Source organism: Eumetopias jubatus, unplaced genomic scaffold (assembly GCF_037043125.1).
Source record: "Eumetopias jubatus isolate StellerSeaLion01/CBP00866 unplaced genomic scaffold, mEumJub1_p1.0 scaffold_15, whole genome shotgun sequence".
Lineage (NCBI taxonomy): Eukaryota > Metazoa > Chordata > Mammalia > Carnivora > Otariidae > Eumetopias > Eumetopias jubatus.
In genome coordinates, this window is record NW_028274821.1 from 77,126,776 (window position 1) to 77,146,989 (window position 20,214).

Genomic DNA, 20,214 nt, shown 5'->3' on the forward strand with positions numbered 1-20,214 from the left:
CCTATTAAAATGGCTGCTTTGCCCGTAGTCTCTCTAGGCTTCTAAAGATTTGAATAACAAAAGCCATCACCTGCATCTGGCCAATGAGATGTTTGATTCTTGGCACCTCTACTCTTCTTAAGATGTTACCTGTGATATTCAGGACCCACTGGTTTCTCGGAGACGGGGAGGGGAACTTTGGCAAGAAACAGGTTTCAATACTTTTCAATGTTCTTAAAGCAATGAAGCTCATTTCTTAAAGGAAACATTACATGGCAGCTCAATATCTAAGACAGATGAGTAGAGATGCTACAGGTAAAGCAGTAGAGAATGAAGGAAGCAGATCTCACATCCTGACCCGCAGGCAGACACCTCCAAGGAATCCCTGAAAATCCATGACCTAATCCAGCATTCAAATGTCAAAGATAAACCAGGGTCTCCTTAAATGAGGCCAGCATGCCACTGCAGAACTTTCTGGGTGACTGATCTGTGATTCTCCAAAGCTGGCTAAGTGACTTATCTTCCTCTGTTTGGGGTTTCAAGAATGAATTGATGAAGATGCTAACAGTAAGGGACACTGGATGAAGCATACTTAGAGGACTCTGTATTACCTTTGCAACTTTTCTGTAAATATAAAATCACTCTCCAGTACAAAAAAAAAAAAGCTCATTAAAAAAAAAAAACTCATGATTGCAGTTGTAGATTACAACACAAGTATCGTGCATTTTATCTTGAGTTTGACTAGTGAATTTGATATATGACTTTTCTACTCTGTTTTTAATTCTTCTGTACTCATTTATAGGAATCTCTGGGCAATATATGGTCTTGCTTTGTGTGATTTTTTATAAATGACATCATATTGTGGTTGTCCATTTATACCTTGTTCCTTTTGTTTTTTGTTTTTACTCAGTGTTACACTTTTGCAATCTCTTCATTGATGTCTTGAACTCAGGAGTTGGGCTTCTGTTTTGAGTGGCCAGGACCCATACTGGACCTGACATTAAATATTTCTAGTATCATCCCTGTATAGGAATCTAATTCAGGCCTCTTAAGTCTTTTGCTGTATAGAAATCTGTCACATGAATATTTCGTACCTGATGCATCCCTTCCCCAACAGATGAACATATAAACTATTCCCGATCTTTTGCCACTACAAATATTGCTGGAATAGGTATCCTTGATCCTTGTATATAATTTTTTCTTTTTTTCCCTTTTTTGTTTGTTTTACATGTATGTTTACTATGATCGATATTAGATTATCTTTTGGGTTTTTTTTTTTAATGGCTTTCAAGAGCCTTAGAGTTTGCTAGGTCAGCCTTTCTCAGGTGAGTATAGGGAGACCTGCCTGTGTCTAGGGTATAGGGAGACCCAAATCCACAGGGGAGTGTTGAGAGAGAAGCCACATTCAACGTCAGAGGGAAAACACAAATGTGAGCAAAAGGTTTGACCAATCTCTAGAACAAGCCAGTTGCTCCTAGCTTTTTCCATCATAGAACTTTTCTGTTTTCTACTGTACAGTTCCCAGTTGTGTATGATGGTGTGGTGCCTTGATGGACATCCACACTCATCGTCCACTGCAAGCTCCCCACGTCTGTCTCGTCCCACCGGTGCTGGGCGCATAACCATCTCCCAACAAATATGACTCCAATAAGAGAATGAACTGAGGAATGAAATGACATTTGGATACACAGTATGCACGCATACACAGCGCGCGCACACACACACACACGCACACTCTGTCTTTGGGGGATATGCCCATCCTATCCGAGTCTTTTCTCTGTCCTTAATACAGCTCTGAGCATAATGTACAGATTTATTCTAAAATGGCCTGCTTGCGATTCACGACTCGATGATATTTCACCCCGATCCTGCATTTTCTGCCACCTTCCCCAAGCTCTAAGAGTACCAGGCAGCTTAGCACACCCTAAGCATTCTCGATTTCTCCATTCCTCTGAGCCTTTTCTCCTGCTCCTCTGCACCCGCAGTGCCCTTCCCCTGTGTCCACTCTGTTCTTAAAGATCCAGCTCAGATGTCAACTCCTCCGGCATTTGCCCCCGTGAGCATTTCTCTGTCACCTTTGCCACCAAAACATGTTCTCTGTTCTGTCCTTCACAGTGTTGAGGACTCCCAGTTCTATAGTAGAATGTGGGCTCCTGGAGCCGACTCCAGTCTGTGCATCCCTGTTTTCTCCTGCGGTGCCCAGAACAAAATAGGTGGATAGTAAAGGCGCATCTAATTGAATTTAGTTCAACCGCTGAGACCCTCTAAAACATTTTTTTATTTATCTCTTCCCAGGTGTGTCGAACGAAGGTGATAGATCTCAGTGAAGGCATTTCCCAGCATGCCTGGTACCCTTGTACCATCAGCTACCCGTACTCCCAGATGGCTCAGACCACTTTCTGGCTCCGGGTAAGCCAAAGTTTTACGAGCCTTAGAATCTCCAGCAGTGGCCCCCAGGAAGCACCAACTCCTGTGACCCTTTTCACAAGATGGTTTGTCTCCCCACTGAGGGTGTTAATTGTAAGGACAGAGAACAAAACACTTAGCAGTAGGAGGCTCCCTGAAATAGAATCCCTTCATCGCGCATGGAATGCCCCTCGTCCTTCTTGTTTTGGCAAAGACTTTGGAAAACTTTTGTCTGCCTGGAACCTTCTATTCATCATTCAAGGCCTTTAAGATTGTCTTCTCGTCCTTGAAGTCTTAACTGATCCCCACAGAAAAGTGACTGTTCTCTCCCTTCTAGTCTTGTACATGTCCGGCCATTTGTTGGAAGGTGCTTGTCACATGGTATTATATCGCTGTCTTTAGGCCCATCTTCCTAAGGATTATGGATTGTGTTTGCACATCACTGACCCACTTTGAACTCCACAGTCTGCAGAAATGCAAGGGCTGGGTCTTACTTTGCTTTGTCTCCTTGATGCCTCTCACGGAGGCTAGCATGGAGAAGTGACAAATAATAGTAATACCTTTTTTTTGTGGTTTTAGGATGTGCCAGACACTTTGTTCCCATTATCTTACTGGAAACTTGCAGCCACTCTGTGATTGAGTTATTTACTTAATATATCACTTAGAAATGAGGGAACTTAGGCCCAGAGAGGCAAAGCGACCACTCCCTGTCACACAGCTCAGCAGGTGCAGAGCCAAGTTGGGACAGAGTTTCTGAACTTCAGAGCATGTGTTCTTCACTGCCTCCCTATTCCCATGATGGACCCATGACGAATGGCCCAGGCCCTGAAATGGAAGATGCTCCTTGAAACCCCTGCCCCATAGCCCGAGCAAGTGAGTGACCCTCCTGTGCCTTCTGCATTTCAGGCATACTTTTCTCAGCCAATGGTTGCTGCAGCTGTCATCGTCCACCTGGTGACTGATGGCACCTATTATGGGGACCAGAAGCAGGAGACCATCAGCGTCCAGCTGTTTGATACCAAAGATCAGAGCCACGATCTCGGTGAGCACGTTCTCATGCAGATGGCTCTTGGGACCGTATCTGCCCGGGGTGGTTCAAGGAGCAGCCGAGAGCTAGTTCTTCCTTCACCTTTCCTCTTTCTTGCTTCTCTGGCATTCTGCTTGCCTTCAAGTCAGGAGGCTTTTGTGTATCCAGAGAAGCCTGGATGTGGCAGATATGGGGATCAAGGGCCACTGTCCAAGTCCTCCCTTCAGGAGCTCCCTTCTGCCAGGCACCTTCAATCTCAGGCACCCCATCTGATCCTCAAAAGACCCCAGGAAGGAGACTGAGAAAAGGCCCTTTCTCCAGGTATCAGTGCCTGAGACCCCCAGGAGAGGCATTGAGAGACCCCGGGAAGAAAGGAGAGGAGCCAGGTCTTTGGAATCATGGCCATGGCTCTTTCCCCTGTACCCCGAGGCATCCCTTGTGCCCCACAGCGGCAGCCGTGTCTGCGCACCACCTGCGGGGCTCCCCGCGGGAGGAGGAATAAGGAAAGGCCGGGAGTGGGAAGGCAGGTAGAGAGCCAGGTCCTGCGTGCCAAGAAGCTGCCTCCGCACAGGGCTGGTGGGGAGGACGAGACCGGAGTTGTCACTTGCACACCCTTCTGCGCACCCACGTGTGCACGGGGCAGAGGGAAGAGCCCCAGCTCCGGAGCCAGTGGCCCGGGCTTCAGTCCTGTCCCTGCCACTCGCTCGGCTCGAGAAGGTGCACACTTCTCTGGACCTTGAAGTCCCTCATGTGGCATGTTGCTGTCCTCTTAGGCACGTTGGGGACAACGGTGCCACTTCATCGTCAGAGCGAGATTGAGAGATATTCTATGAGCTGTCCTTAGGGCTGTTGTGCCGGTGTCCAGCACAAGACCCGGCCCTAGGAAAGTCCTGTTATCCGTCCCACATTTGCACTACACCTCCAGGTGTTTGGAATCCCAGGCCAGCCCTGAAGCCTGGGCTTCTGAGCTATGCATGCACCATTCCACAGAGAGCTCTGTTCGAAGCCCCGTATGAAGCCACCAGGCAAGGGGTCCTCACAGGGTCAAGCAGAAGCCAAGGGAGCAGGGAGAGGATTTTGTTTTGTTTGTATGTTTACTTATTTAGTTTTAGAGGCAAGGCAGGGGGACATATGAATAAGGAAGAGGAAAAAAAAAAAACCCTCTGGACTTATCTGGATTCCGGAGAAATTTCCCTAAATGAGAAGCAAATATTTTCCTAGCTGTCCTGGCACTGCAGAGAGCTCGGAGGCGTGGGGGGAGGTCCAGCTCCACAGAAGCTGCTGGGATCCCGTGACTCAGTGTCTGAGGCTTCCACATGCCCGTCCCTCCCCGCAGTGTCCCCTGGCCTCTGGCCTCCGTATCCTGCCACCACCTGGGGAGCCTTTGCCGTTCTCAGGGACCAGAGAAGGGTGCCTTTTGGATGGGGAGCTGAACGTCCCCAACAGCGCAGGCCTGCCAGGATGTGCTTAGGATCAGCCCCAAGTTTAGATGCAGAAACTGCGTTTTAGGAGCTTGCCGGAGTCGCATCGTTAGGTAGGCTAAGTCGTGATGTGAACCGAGGTCCACCAGACACCAAAGGAGGTGTCCGTTTTTCCAACTCCGTCCCACCCCATCGTTCCCTTCCTGCTTCCGGGTGTGCCCCTCCTCTCTGCCCCCTGGGGACCTGTTCCCCATTCTAGAAAGAACCAGGGGCTTTGGGATGGGGCAAGCCTGGTCTACATGGCTGGCTGTTCTGGGCGCCTCTGGAAAACTACTTCCTGCCCTTGATTCCCAGCGTTACCTCTGCAGCCTGGCTACCGAGGTCCGGACCTCACAGGACTGCTGCTGGGTTCCTGGATTAAAAACGAGGGCAGCCTGTTGCTGTGAATGATTTGTACCATCTCTGTGGCTGCCTGGGAAGGCAGCCTGAAAACTAGCAGCTCAGGCCATCCAGCCCGAAGGCAATGTGGGAGGGTGGTGAGGGCCAGCCATGCTTGTGTGAGGGGTGGCCACTGGGGGAGGGAGAGAGGCTGTGGGCGCTAGGTGAAGGGAAAGCTTAGGGGGCGGGAGGCAAAGGGATTGGAAAGATTTGGAATCAAGAGAAAAAGGCAGACAAAGAAACTTTCAATCAAACTCAAAATCCCCACTGGCCACCCAATGGTGCTTTTGTGCAGTGACATGAAAGGGTCTGGGGGCTTCGGGAAGGGCCCGTTGGGGAGGGCGTGACTGGCCTTGAGTAATGAGCCTGGCCCCTCGGCCCTCTGTCTCTCCTGACAGGCCTCCATGTCCTGAGCTGCAGGAACAATCCCCTGATTATCCCTGTGGTGCATGACCTCAGCCAGCCCTTCTACCATAGCCGGGCGGTCCGCGTGAGCTTCAGTTCACCCCTGGTCGCCATCTCGGGGGTGGCCCTCCGCTCCTTCGACAACTTTGACCCCGTCACCCTGAGCAGCTGCCAGAGAGGGGAGACCTACAGCTCTGCCGAACAGAGGTAAGGGACCCGGGGTCTGATTGCCCTGGGCCGTTTGCTAGCCAGAAGCAGATGGAGGAATTCTGCAACTGCGTAGACATGCGTGTGGCTGTGAAAAGTCTGTGTGTTCTCCCTGCTCCATCCTCTGGCCTCTGGCCGCCTCCGCCTTTGGGCCTGGGAGGCCCACACGTCGTCTCTGGATTCCAGGGGCCAGGGAGGGAAGCAGGAACGCGCGCTGGTGGAAAGTCTCCCTCACCTGGCTCGCAGTCCCAGCGCTGACGATGGCTTGCTCGTGGGGTAAACATCACTTTCCCTCTCTGGGTCTCAGCATCCACATCTGGACAAAGAGAAGAGAGGTGGATTAACTCTCCTGCAGCTCTGAAATACTGGAGTAATTATTTAGGGGGATGGAGGGAGCCTGGTATTTGCTTCATCCCAGTTCCACCGCATTCCAGTGATGGGGAAATCTCTGCGTCTTCCCTAAACGCAGCTCCTGGCATCCCCTCAGTGGTCTCAGAGTCTCTGAAAATGGCGGGGCATCACTCCATCCGTGCCTCTGATCTGGTGGTGTTAATGCCCCTTGTCTGAAGCTAAGAGAGCATGGTGTTTTCTGGCAAGAATAGGAGCTTGGGTGATACTCTTACCTGGGTCTGAACGTGCCCCTTCTCGCCTGTGTGTCCATGACAAGTCACTTCACTTTTCCGAGTCTCGCTTTCCTATTTTTGAATAAACGGACAATAATATCTACCCCACCGGGGGGTCATGAGGGCTAAACGGTGTGCCACAGGTGAAGGTCCTCTTGCAGACCATGAGACACTGTGCCAAGGTGACGTATTAATACAGAATATTTATGGCCACTTTCTGATCTGATGGGGGTGCTTCTCTGCCTCGAACTCTGCATGATGCTCTTAGAGCTGGAGGAAGCTCTGGACATCATCTAGGACATCCGGAGTGTCCAAACTCCTGCATTACCCTCCAGAATTCTAGGGCCCCCAAAGGGGAAGGGCTGGTCCATGCTTGCACAGCACCTCTCAAGTTTGTTTAATGAGATCCAGAAGGAAACAGAGAGACTGAGGCAGGGATGAGGGTCTCGGTGGGCTCCCCCAGAGTGAGGCCCTCTGAAAGGTGATCCAGCCCTGCCCTGTGTACCTGGGAGCAAGGAGACGAAAGGGTTGGGGGGCTGGGGTGGGGGGGGAGACACTGCCTTTCCCATGCCCCTGCCACCACAGGGGACACAAAAGGTGGTTGCAAAACCCACATTGTTTTGCACCCACTGTCTCTAGCTTCTGTTGTGCAAAGCCTGTTGCAATCCTTCGGAGGCAAAAGAGCTCCTTAAATATAAATATAAATATATTTCATACTAAAAGGGCTTTTTCATCCCTGGCTCTCCAGACTATAAAAATAAGTTGATTCTCAGAACCCAGGGAAACAGTGTCAATGGGAAATGTAAATCCATTAGACCTTTTCTGCAATGCTTTCTTTCCCGTCCTTAACCAGCCACCGGGACCATGGGCGAGTTGACGGAGGCCAACACTGGCTTCTTTGAATTCTTAATTAACAGTTCCTGTGCCCGAAGTAAACAGAAGTGTTTAACCTCAGAAACAAATCAATTGTTTAGCATTTGTTGAGTTCTTTGGTGGCAGAAGAGCACCAGGCGGGGACTCACTGGTTATATGAGTATGAGCCAGTCACTCCACCTCTCTGGGCCTCAGTGTCCCCATCCATGGGATGATGGTGATGGATTGGATGTTCTCTCTGGTTCCTTCCACTTCTGACATTCTGTGCTTCCCAAGAGCTGGGAGGGGTGAGAGGGTGGGGGAAGGAACCAACATGCACTTCATTAGCTTAGATCATTATTTTATTTCACGATCACACCTGTCCTGTGAGGTGTGGACAAGAGACAGTGAGTCAAGGCCATCTGGGCAGTAGGGAGGCAAAATCCTGCTTTGTCTGCCCCTGAAAGCTACGAGGTCCCCATCGGAGCCAAGCACGTCCAGGAGAGAAGGGGACTTGTCCCGGCTGCTCATGTGTGAGCATTTAGTGAGGGGGACGCTGGACGTGAGGGGGCTGTGGCTCTGAGGGCCTCCGTGGCTCGGTCCTGAGTGTGGACCTGGCTGAGATGGGCTGAGCCCCCAGTGTCACAGCTGCGGGGGTGGGGGGGGGACTGGGGGCTCCTCCTGAATGCTCCAGGGGACCGGGGGTGAGGAAGGAGGAGCTGCTCCTGGAGAGCGGAAGAGGCACACACCCAGTCAGGACTGCACAAATGTGCAAATGCATTAAAACAAGCAAACCGGGAGGAGGGAAAAGAAAAATAAGCAACAACTGTAAAAAGCCATGGGATGTTTTTCTTTATTCTCAAAACACCAAGGTAAATAGCATGACTTTTTATAGCACACATTTCAGCTGGCTCTGGCAGAAAGAGCCCCCTTGCCTCTCAGCTGTTTCCCAGGTAGTGAGAGGGGCCGACCTCGCCTCCCCAGCCTCCAGCCCTCCGCCCCTCATCGCCCATCCCCACTGGTCCTCTTTCTTGCTGCCTCTGTGCCTTCCCCGCCATCTCCACCTGCTCAGCCTCCTCTCCCACCCTTTGCCCCATCCCGTCTTCATTCTCCTCTCCGGAGAGCAGCGTGATACCTAGTGGGCTGCCCGGGGAGGAGCATCACTACAGCAAAGTCAATCCGGGTGGTGTGTTCTGACCTAGATTCAAGGGTCTCCAGGCCCCGTGCAGCACTTACACTAAATTCAGAGGCCCACGAAAACAGGATTGGGTTTCAAGGGAGAGGTCCAGCGGAGAAATTCTAGCCAAATCCCAGCGCCACACCTAGGGGAAGGGGGAACGGGTGGGGGGCTTAGCGATGGTGGCAAGGAAGATAAGAGGCTTCCTCGGTGAGAAAAGCAACAATCTTGGATTGAGGCTCCTGTGTGTGTGTCTCTCTCACACATGTACACACATACGTACACACACACACACATGCACACACACTATCCTGTGGTTCTAAACAGATTGACCAGCTTATTATAATGGGCCATGTGCTTACACAATTAGTAAACTCCCTTCCTCTCTCCCTTCCCTCCCTCCCTCCTTCCTTCCTCCCTCCTGCCCCCTTTATTGTTTGCATTCTTTCTCCCTCTACCTCAAACTCTTCCCACTTCCCTATGCCAGCCCACCCAGAGAAGGGCAGTTCTGACAGGGAGCTAACTTTGAGAAAGCCAGCTCCAGGAGGAAATAAATTCTTCGTGTGACCAGATTGAGTCCTTCCAGCCAGTGTGGACTTAGACTGGGCGGGGTGGGGGTGCGGGATGGTGCCTACAGGAGCCCATGCATGAATATCCATCCCATGACGTGACTACATAGGAAATTTGCTATGAGATTTGGAACCCAGAAAGAAGCTTCTCACGGCCAGAGACCACAGGCTCCCCCAAGTTATCCAGCCCACAAGGGGATCAGCACCTCTCGGAACACCTGTTGGGAGTTGCTGGTCTGGGGGATGCGCCGGCAGATGGAACTGCGGTGCCTGAGCACATGTGTCTCTTTGACTGGACCAGATGCTCCTGATTCTTCTCCAAGATGTTGTTCAACTTCTACTCCTAACAGGGTTCTCCTGGAGTTCCTCTGCTTCCGCATCCTTGTCAATAATTGGGATTATCAAAATATATTTCTCCCCCTCCCCAAGGGCTCTGAGATTATATACCTCTGTTGTTTTGTCTTCATAAAACTGTGGTCCCTGGAAGCTGGGAGGCCTCTGATAGGTTATCTGGTTCTGCATTCTCATTTGAGGTCCCAGCAAGGGACGTGAGCTCCCCAAAGCCACCCAGCCACTCAGTAACAGAATTGGCATTGAAATTCACTTCTCGGGCCCCTCTTTGTCAGAAGCTTCAAGACTGCTGTCACATAGGCCAGATAAGACCACAAATAACTTGTATTTAGCCCTCCTTAATCCTCTTCTTTAATTAGTCGCCAACATTTAACTACCAGGAGTGTTCACAGTAAAGACATCGGCAGATCTGGAGACACGGTGGGGCCGGTGCCTGGGGGCCACCTGGGCCAGGAGTGACCCCCTGCCACTCTGCCGGCCACCCTTCCCTCCCTCGGGAGCCCCAAGAGAGCTCGCCGCCATCCTGACCCTGCAGGCCTTGACTTTGCCTCATCGCCACTGGGCAACCGCCTCACTGGCTCCTTGGATCCCAGGGTACAAGAGCCTTCCAGGATCCCTTCCAGCAGTCGATGCATTCCTGGGCAGAAAACAAGGAGTCCTATCTTGATCATTCTTTCTCAGTCTTACTTCCCAGGGACCCTGCAGCGCTCCTACCAAAGAGCATCTTCCCTCCCTTCCCGGTGGGGACATGCTGTCTTCTTCGCTGTCCCCATCTGAGCAACCCAGAGTGACTTATAAACCACCTTCCCGTTATCATTCCAGCTCTCCCACCCCCACCCCATGGTGTAGTTGCAGCAAAGGGGCAGGGCACAGGAGTTAAGCCTAGAGTCAAGGGACACAGCCAGCAGTGGGACCCTCACCAGCCCTTTACCGCTGGTCTTCTGTGTTCTGGTTGAGCACCGTCCATCCTTTCTGCTGTGCATGGCTGGGGGCCAGTGCCCTGTGCAGTGGGGACAGCAGTGGGGAGATTGGCTATTGAATCACTTGAGGATATGCCTCTATGTGGAACTTGAGTCTGTAAGTAAATAAATTAAATATATAAATAAATAAAATAAAATAAATATGTGTGTGTATATAAATATATATATACACATACATACATATATATGAAGAAAAGACAATTTATAAATATCTCATCATCTTTGTATAGGGGGAGGGTGTCTCCATCTTTGCCCAGGTCTGAGAATTTCGTTGATAAAAGTAACTATGTCCCTTCCCCCATCCCTCATATCATCCAACTTCCTCCCTCTGAGAAGTGGCTTCTTTTTTTCCTTCTTTTGTTATTTTTGTTGCTCATCACTGATATAAAATCCTTCCCCCATTTTTTTTTTTTTAAATGAAGCTAGAGGCCTTTCTTTTGTTTTCCTTGTTTTTGTGTTTCAGCCATGACAGGGCTCTGTCAGGGAGGTATTTGGGAGGGGCACTTGGGGTAATGTTTATCATTTTTGGACAGTGTGTTCACACAACCCTCGCAACTTAATGGGAAAGCAAAGAGAAGAGCAGAGGCTTAGGGGACAGACAGGCAGAACTTACTGGCGTTCTGTCCACATGGAGTGGACAGGCAGCTAAGCTCACTGAGTCTCACTTTCCTCTTCTCGAAAATGGGAGTAATCGTACTGTCTCAAGGAGTTATGGTGAGGATGCTAGTCAGGTGATACGGGTAAAACACAGTAACTGATAGCGGGTACACATGACCTTCTTTCCCCGTTTCTCCCTGTTTTCAAGCCTGTAAGCCAGGCACACACAGATGTGCTGAAAAAGCAGGGATGCTCCAGTCCCCACAGTGTGTTCTGGACGACACTAGTCCAGATATGTCCCATTGGACAAGGTTATCAGAGTTTGGAAAATGTGTGTCATAGCACCTTCTGGAAATCCACAGTGTGCATTAGAACATTCAAGGTTCTGAGAAGTCCTGCAACTGAAAAAAAAAAAAAAAAAAGCTGACTTATTAATCTAGTGCTACCCCATTCTTTGGACCGTGAAACTTTTTGGTCAAATAATTCATGTGACCAGGGGTATTTTCCTTCTACAGCAGAGAGCCAGAATAGAGAAACCCTCCAACTTTTCTTGCAGCATCATAGTTTCCAAAGTATTTCTCACACATGGGCCCTTCGATTGTACAAACATGCTGAGCTCCATTCTGTCCTGGACCTTTGTGCATGCTCTTTACTCTGCCTGGGATTCCGTCTGCCCCAGACCTTTGCATGGCTTACCCCTTCATTTCATATAGGTCTTACTTCAGATGTCCCTTTCTCATGGAGGCTTCCTTCCCTGACCCATCTGCACACGGTGTCCTCCCCACAACCTCCAACAGTCATCCTCTATAATTTCACCTTTAGTGCCCTCTCTGAGCACATGACTATCTGAAACAGGGTTCTTTATGACTTTTCTGGGGTGCATGTCCTTTCTCCTCAAATTCACAGGTGGCAGGCATCTTCTATGCATCCCCAGTATTTAGAACAGTACAGCAAGGTCCCTCTTGAAGGTCTGTTGAGTAGATGAATGAGTGGCTGACATGCCACCCTGTTGACACTCTTGAGAGAGAAATTGGCTTATTACTTCCATTTTGCAGATGGGAAGACTGAGGCTCAGCAGATAATGTAACTTTCCAAGGTTAAATAATTGGTAAACGACTTTCCTGGGGTAGGGCTCGGGTGTGCCCAGTTGCTAAGCCCTGTGCCCTTTCCATTTACATCAAATCAGTTTTTTTCAGTTTATTCTTTTTCTTACGAAGAACATTAATGTGCAAAGAAATGGGGGGGCGGGGCGCAGGTACATGCTGCTTCTCCCTTCATGGCCCCACTGCCCAGGGCAGCCCGGAGCCCCCTGGTCTTCATCCCAGGAGTGCAGAGCAAGCATAGCCACACTGGAAGGCATAGGTCAGAGGACCAGCTTGGGAGCTGGTAGCTTGTGGAGCAAATCTATTTAAATCGGAACCATGTGGCTCTTCGCCCCCAGCGTTAACACACCATGAACAGATGCATCGTGTGGTGTCACTTGTGTTGACTCCACAGTTTCCCTCTTGGAGGCCTCCCAGTGGCACAGGGCACAGAGCAGGGGAGGCTCACAGGGGCGGGAAGGGGGGCGGAGAATCCAGTATCTCCGCAAGTGTCACTTTATCCCTCTCCCGGTGCCTTTCAGAAGGGGGTCGTGCGGAGAGGCAAAGCCCACATCGGTATGGGTCCGAGACCTAAATCGAATGCTCCCCTTTTCTGAGTATTTGAAAAAAAGGGAATTTGTATGGAGGCTTTTAGCTTCACCCCCACCCCAACTGGGACTCTCAGCAGGCTTCTGAGCAGAGGAGAAAGCATGGGGATGAGTAACCATCTTCCTGTGAAGCCCCCTGCAGGGTATCCTGAAATGGGCACCCTGAAAGCAAATGGGGACTTCCTTCTGAAGCTGGTTTGGCCACCAGTTGCTCGCCATCTCCTAGCTCTGTGTGCATACCGTGGGGCGGGCGTTCCCCTAGCTCTGTGTGCATACCATGTAGCAGGCGTTGGTGTAGAAAAAGTCAGGGAGGCAAAGGTTAGAGAAAACTGCCCCCAACACGCTTTCACTGTTCCCAATCAACGTCTCAACCTCCTCCAAGTGCTTTAAGAGCTATCGCCCGACACTGCCACCATTTAGGAAACACCCACTGCGTGCAAAGCTTCTTTATTGCAATGCAGAGTATACCAAGATGAAACAGGCATTATCTCTACCCTCAGGGAAGTTCCAGTCCAGGTGTGGGGCAAGGTTAACAACAAGGACTTTGGAGTCACACGTCTGGGTGGGAACTTAAACAAGTAACTTGATCTCCCTGGTCCCTGATTTTTCCAACTATAAAATGAATAACACTTAGCTCATAGGGGTGTTGTGAGGATGGAGTGAGCTCATGTACATAAGCAATCGGTGAATAGTCACTAATGTTACTGAGTGTCTGTGTAACAGTAACATGAGGGGAGAGATCATCTAGCACAGGGATTTTGGATTTCCATTTCCTTAAGGATTAACACACATTCCGGCACTTGGTGGGTACCCAGGCCCTGTGCTGTCAATGCATGAAGCGTGAGGCCCGTGAGAGAAAGGAGGGCAGGAGGCCTGCCAGGGAGCCCCCCTGGGGACACGGGGAAGCTTCCTGTAGACATTTACGTGGAGGTTGGACTTGAAGAGTGGGTAGAATTCCAATTGGCAGGAAGATTAGAACGGCAGCTATAGCAAGAAGCAAGGCGTGATCGCTATACAACCTTACTAACAATTCATAAATCACTTTATAGTTTATAAAAGACTTCTACCTTCAGCATCTCCGTTGAGTCTCATGGCCCTATGGGTCGGCCCAATTTGAGTGTACTCTGAAGCTCAGGGAGGGGACGTACCTTGCCCAACGGCACACAGCTTCTAGGTACTAGAGCATAGACTTGTTTACACTATTAGCTACCCCTTACTGAGTGTTTTTTATGGGCCGGGAATTCTGCTCTGTGCTGTTCCTGCCCTCTGCGCTGTGATGCTCACCGCACCCCTCAGAAGCAAGTACTACCACCAAATACAAAGAGGCTATCGTTCAGCTCGGCGCCTGGCGCATAAGAAACTCAGTGACTACTTGCTGCCATCGTGATCCCTATTTCACAGATGGAAAACCTGAGCTTCGGCAAGGTTTGAAGATTCACAACACATCCAACTTGCTGCAAGACTTGAACCCTGGCTTATCTGCCTCCACAGACTGCCCTGTGATCAACGTTGCTGCCTACAGAGCTTTCTTCGCCAAAGCCAGCCCCTCTTCCCCTCCTCTGTCTCAGCCTCCTGGAATCCCGGAGGGGGATGCGTCAGCTTTGCTCTTCCCTCTGGCATGTGGCAGGCCGGCAAGGAAGCCCCCTCTTACCCCCTTGTTGCTTTCCTCCCCAGCTGCGTGCACTTCGCGTGTGAGGCTGCCGACTGCCCAGAGCTGGCCGTGGAGAACGCGTCTCTCAACTGCTCTAGCAGTGACCGCTATCACGGCGCCCGGTGCACCGTGAGCTGCCAGACGGGCTACGTGCTCCAGATACAGCGGGACGACGAGCTCATCAAGAGCCAGGTGTGCACAGGTGCTGGGCTCAGAGCCCCTCTTCGGTCCCCCAGGGCGGGGTGGGGTAGGGCGGAGAGGCTGGCTGACCAGGTGTTGAGCATCTCACAGGGTGCCGCCACCCAGCAAATACTCAATAAATACGTGTTGATTGAATGCATCAATCCATGAATCTGGAATTTTCAAGACCAGGGTTTGGTGCGGAATAGTGTTCCATCCATACAGCATGTATCAGGGTCTTTGTTGGGGTTGTAAGTGTGGAAAAGCACGTGCGGAGCACTTGGAAAGGAAACCCTCACAGGCTGAGCTCCGCTACAGTGGAAGGGGCTGCTTTAGAAAGAGGTGAGCGCTCTGTCAGTGAGGTGTTCACTCATTCACTGTCATTGTAAAACAGATTGCAAAACATCTGTTCGCCAGGGACCAGATGCTGTAGTAGGTGCTAGAGAAAAAAACAGATGTCACTAAGATAAACCTAGGCCCTCCTCCCAAGGAGGGCTGTTGCCGGGAGCGGGCAAGGAGTGAGTCATGACCTCTCAGTGTGATAAACGCCCATCTAGGCAGGTGCCGGGTGTGGTGAAAGCCCAGGGGGACTCACCCTGGAAGAAGTGGCTTGAAAACAGAGAACCAGATAGATGGATGGGCACAGGGGTGTGTGTTGGGGGTGGGGTAAGAAATGGGTGCTCTGGGCACAGGCAGAAATGGTAGGAGGAAGCCTGTGGCTGAGAAGAGAGCACACCACAGACAGTTATTCCACCCCCCACTCCCCCCCCCCCCCCGCCGAACTCACCCAAGCAATGAGGCTGGAGGGGCCAGCAAGGTCCACCAGTGCACGGCCCTGTTCGCTTGGCCAGGAAGTTTGAGGTTCATCTTTAGGGCTACAGGGAGCTTTTGAAGACAGTGACGTGGTCGGATCACGGTTGACCAAGATCCTTCTGGCTGCCCGCTTGGGTGTGGCTCGGCGTCCAGCAGTGAGACCCATCCCGGCGAGAGCCCTCTCAGGTCATCGTAGTTGCTCACAGAGGAGGGCAGTGTCCGGCACGAGGGCCATGGCAGTGGGTGGATTTGAGATGCGGCAGAGTGTTGCTTCAGCCAGATGCTGCTGTGGGGTCTCAGGGTGGGGGGTTTGGGGAGTGGGGCGATGAAGCCTGGAGATCTGAGGGTTCCAGAGCTCGGTCACTAGACACAGCCTTTCCCGGGGCCCTGCTACCGGGCTTGCCCTTCCTGATGCAGACACACAGGGACACTCCTTGCGGCTAGGGAGGCCGCGGTACGGAGCTTCTGGGCTGGAACAGAGTCCCGCTGGAGGGAGCTCCGGGGCCCTCAATTGCTTGTCTTAGACACCTACTTCCTTGTGTTTGACATGGCAGGTCTGAACTCCTGCGGAAACAATTAGGCTGTTTTGGCAGGGAGGGACCTCTGCTCCCTTTGATGTGTGCTCAAGAGGGGAAAAATGTCCTTTGCTTTTAAAATCCCAGATCAACATTTGGCATCCCCAATCCCCTGGGATCTGGCGGCTTCCTCCTTGAATGGCAGCCTGTGGGCTGCCCACGGCGGTCCCTCCCTTGGCTCTGAAGCTCGGCCTCGCCCCTCCACCCACGCACCCCTGCCATCTTCTGGTTTGATTCAAATCCCTGTCGACCCTTTTCGCTTTTCCCAGGCTTGTTCTGTCCTCACGTCTACCTCCCTCAACTATCTCAGGGCAGGGCGGGGCTCTTAGAGCCATCCTGGGGTAGAGTGCCAATGCAAGAGCTCGAGGAGGGAAAGGGACTTGCCCAAGGTCTCATAGCACAGAGGACAAACATCCGGGCCTCCCGTATCCCAGGCCAATGCCCACTCGGTGCCAAACGCTGCAAGGAGTACCTGTTACCTCCTGCAGAGCCAAGAAAAGATATGACAATCGAGAGCCAGTAAACCACCTTGTGCATTTTTCACAGGCTAGTTCACGAAAGAAGTCATCAGGCCCCAGGAGGTCTGAGCCTCGAGATTCTCATCAGCCAGCACCATGGGAATACTGATCTGGGAGGCTCTGCAGGGAGCAGTTAGGAGTGCGGCCATGTCACTTGGAGCTAATCAGTGTCCCTGAGCCTCAGTGTCTGCATCTGAAGAATGGGAACTGAGATACCTAATTCATTAAAAGCCGGTTACAGTTCAATGTGGATCTCCTGGGGCCAGGATGAGACTAGCGGGGCTGGGGTGGGGGGAGAGGTGTTCCCCACATTTGGTGTTCAGTGTGCTTATTGTCCCCACCTCTGCCTTCCAGGTGGGACCCAGCGTCACAGTGACCTGCAGGGAGGGCAAGTGGAACAAGCAGGTGGCTTGCGAGCCGGTGGACTGCGGCGTCCCAGACCAGCATCACGTCTACGCCGCGTCCTTCTCCTGCCTTAAAGGCACCACCTTTGGCAGCAAATGCTCCTTCCGATGCCGTCACCCTGCGCAGCTGAAAGGTATGGAGGAGGGCCTTGGGCTGGGTTTGCCCTGCTTGCTCTGTGGGAAACCCGGAGGCTGCTTCCAGGCCCTCCCCTGGGTCTCAAACACCCAGGGTCGGGTGGGCTTTTATCTGCTCTTCTGATTTCCCTCCACCAATGGAGGGAATTTACGTGCACTGCCTTGCTGTACAGCCAAGGAGAAAGTAGAGTGTGGATAGTAAGATGGTGAAATCCCCTCTAGGGTCCTTGCAAGTCTTACAGAAGAGAGAAGGGAAGGAATGGAGGGGGGAAGGGAGAGAAAAATGAAAAGAAAGTAACATTTGGAACTGGCTAGGATTAGGGCCCAGTAAGCCCAAGAGATATGTTTTAGGATTATTGCTCTGTTCCCAGCGGAGGACATGGAGCCTCAGAGATGTTAAAGAGCTTGCCCAAGGCCACACTCTCCAGGGTGGGATCCACGTGGGGGCCCAGGTGTGTCTTTCACAAAAGCCACTGTTCCTCTCTAGGAGGGATCCGCTGGGAGGGGAACAGTTGTGGGCAGGAACCCTTGCTGGGGATCTCCTGGGCAAGGCCCTGGAGTGTTGGGGTGAGTGAGGCAGAGTCAGGCATACTGGAGAAGAAGCTGGCCTGGCTGACTGAGGATGTCAGGACCAGAAGGGTTCTCAGAGCTCGGGTCAAATAACTGATTATTTGGAAACATGGTAAAACCGAGGTCCAGTGAGAGGGAAGAAGGAACTTGGAGAAAATCACAGAGCAAGTTAGTGGTATTTCTAGAACGAACGCTCTTGGCTTCCAGTCAGAATACTGGGGGTTTGACATGACGTGACATGATCTCCAAGTTATGATGGTTCGACTTGCAATTTTTTGATGGTGTAAAAAGCGGCGTGCTTTCGGTAGAAACCATACTCTGAATTCTGAATTTTGACCTTCTCCTGGGCTGCCGATATGTGGTCCAACACAGCCTCAGGGTGCTGGGCAGTGGCACCTCGCCGCTAATACCCAACAACCATTCTATCTGCCACTTTCAGTAGAGTAGTCAATAAATTACATGAGGTATTCAGCTCTTGATTATAACACAGGCTTTGCATGAGACAATTTTGCCCCACTTTGTAGGCTACTGTAAGTGTTCTGAGCATGTTTAACATAGGCTGGGCTAAGCCAGGATGTTCAGTAGGTTAGGAATACAAATGCATTTTTTGACTTGCAATATTTTCAACTTATGATGAGTTTATTGGGATGTCACCCCATCATATGTCGAGGAAGATCTGTATACCCATTTCTCAGAGGTGCCAGAACATTCTCCTTTCCTTGTTTTATGAGAGGGAACATGGTCCCTTTATCAGATATCCAAAATGATACCTTAATCAAGCACGGGTCCTACCTCAGATGTGTCCGACCATCAAGCAAAGGTCCCGCCATCATTCTACTGAGTAGGAATAATGGACTCCCATGGGGTGTTGGGGGGTAGGGAGCAGCAGGTCTATGAATTCCCTTGAACTTAGATGTAATATTATGTATTCCTGAGTTTCAGGCATTTTGATGATTGGAGAGGGTCAATAGTTTCCCCAAATTTTCAGGGGGATGCAGAACTCCCAATGATTACTGGACATGAGTTCCTGGAGGGCAGTGGCAATGTCTAATCCATTTTCCCATCGCTGTCAGCAAGCCCGGAACCTGCCCTTAATAAAACTTAATAAAGTGTTTTGACTGGATGGCTGGATAAATTGATAAAAGTAATACCACAGGAAATGTTTCTTTTAAGAAGTAAATGAAAGACCAAGTAATCTCCCTATACTACTCCAGAAGAAAAACAGGAAGCACTCATGGGATTCAGCCTTTAGGTCCCCTCATTTTTAACCCAATGTGATTTGAATACAGAAACTATAGACACTTCAGGTGAGGTACTCTAAAGACGTAGGCTGGAGAGAGGTGAAGAGATAGTGGAAATTGTAAGCCCTCCACCTTTCAGGCTTTCCGAGTCCCTCCCATGGCCCAGATGTGGGGCATGTTCATGACTCCAGACCAAGAAATCACACTTCTCCTCTCAAACAGAGACCTTTGGGAAGGAGGGGTGTGTAAATTAGCATTGATTATTAGAACCCCCACTGTGGCTTAAAATTATCTTTTTTTTTAAAAAAAAGATGTATTTATTTTGGAGAGAGAGAGTGAGAGAGAGCGTGCGAGTGCACATGCATGCGCTCACACGCTGGGGGGAATGGGCAGAGGGAGAGGAAGAGAGAAAAATCTCAAGCAGACTCCGCACTGAGTGTGGAGCCTGACACAGGGCTTGAACTCACAACCCTGAGACCATGACCTGAGCCGAAATCAAGAGTCGGATGCTTAACTGACTGAGCCACCCAGGCGCCCCTGCTAATAATGATTCTCAGTCAAAGTGATTCAGACCCTTCTGCTTCTCTGCTGACTGTGATGGAAGGGGGGTGACCCTGCTGTGGGGGCGAGGCCCCAGAGGGACCATCATTTTGATCATTGTTAATCCCAACTTTGTTCTTCCCTTGAGAATACAGAGAAGGCTCTCTCCAGTGGCCACACTGACCCACTAGGACCCACTGGCATTTCATGCACCTTGGTTGTCAGCATCATCTGGTGCTCAATCCCAGATCCAATGCTTCTCCTTGGGTCTGCAGGCAGCAAGGACTGGGTGAAGGACCCACTACCTCTCTCTTGAACTTGTTAATGCCCCCCTTCTCAAGCGAGGGGGTAAAGAGGTGAACAACACAACTTTTTTCCTCCATTTTTTGTTTGCTTCCCTTTCCTCCCTTCATTTTGCTTTTGCTAGCAGCATAATTGAAGCAAAAAGAGCACTGTCTTTAGAATCAGACAGACTAGGATTCCACTCCTGGCTCTGCCCCAACTGTTGATCTTAGGAGAGCTATTTCATGGCTCCAAGCTTCAGTACTCTCATCTGTAAAATGGGCTGGAGGACGGCTCACATTGAAGGGTCAGGTTGAAGCCTTGAAAGAGAAGGTATGTGTGTGATTCCAGAGCCAGAGAAAGTGCTTAGCGAATACTGACCTTCCCCAAGGGGCGCCCCTTGTGAGGCCCCCCCCCCCAGGGGGGCTGTGGAGACATGCTCCCTCGTCCACGCTCCGTCCAGGACCCGGAGGTTAAGCGTTGGCAGCTAAGCAGCCAGCACCCAGGACAAGCAGTTACAGGTAGCCCCCTGGCAACTGGTATAATGTGGGTAACCCCCCCCAAACCCACTCCCCCTTCTATT

General features: G+C 51.0%; 1 protein-coding gene across 1 annotated transcript in view; it reads left to right on the forward strand.

Annotated features, from left to right (window-relative positions):
* PAPPA (pappalysin 1) overlaps window positions 1-20,214 on the forward strand; it is a 232,022-nt gene that overhangs the window by 164,344 nt on the left and 47,464 nt on the right. The window contains exons 11-15 of the mRNA XM_028107916.2: window positions 2,275-2,388; window positions 3,292-3,427; window positions 5,670-5,883; window positions 14,397-14,565; window positions 16,814-16,997. Coding sequence (XP_027963717.2) covers window positions 2,275-2,388; window positions 3,292-3,427; window positions 5,670-5,883; window positions 14,397-14,565; window positions 16,814-16,997 — 817 coding nt within the window. The remainder of the gene's footprint in view (window positions 1-2,274; window positions 2,389-3,291; window positions 3,428-5,669; window positions 5,884-14,396; window positions 14,566-16,813; window positions 16,998-20,214) is intronic.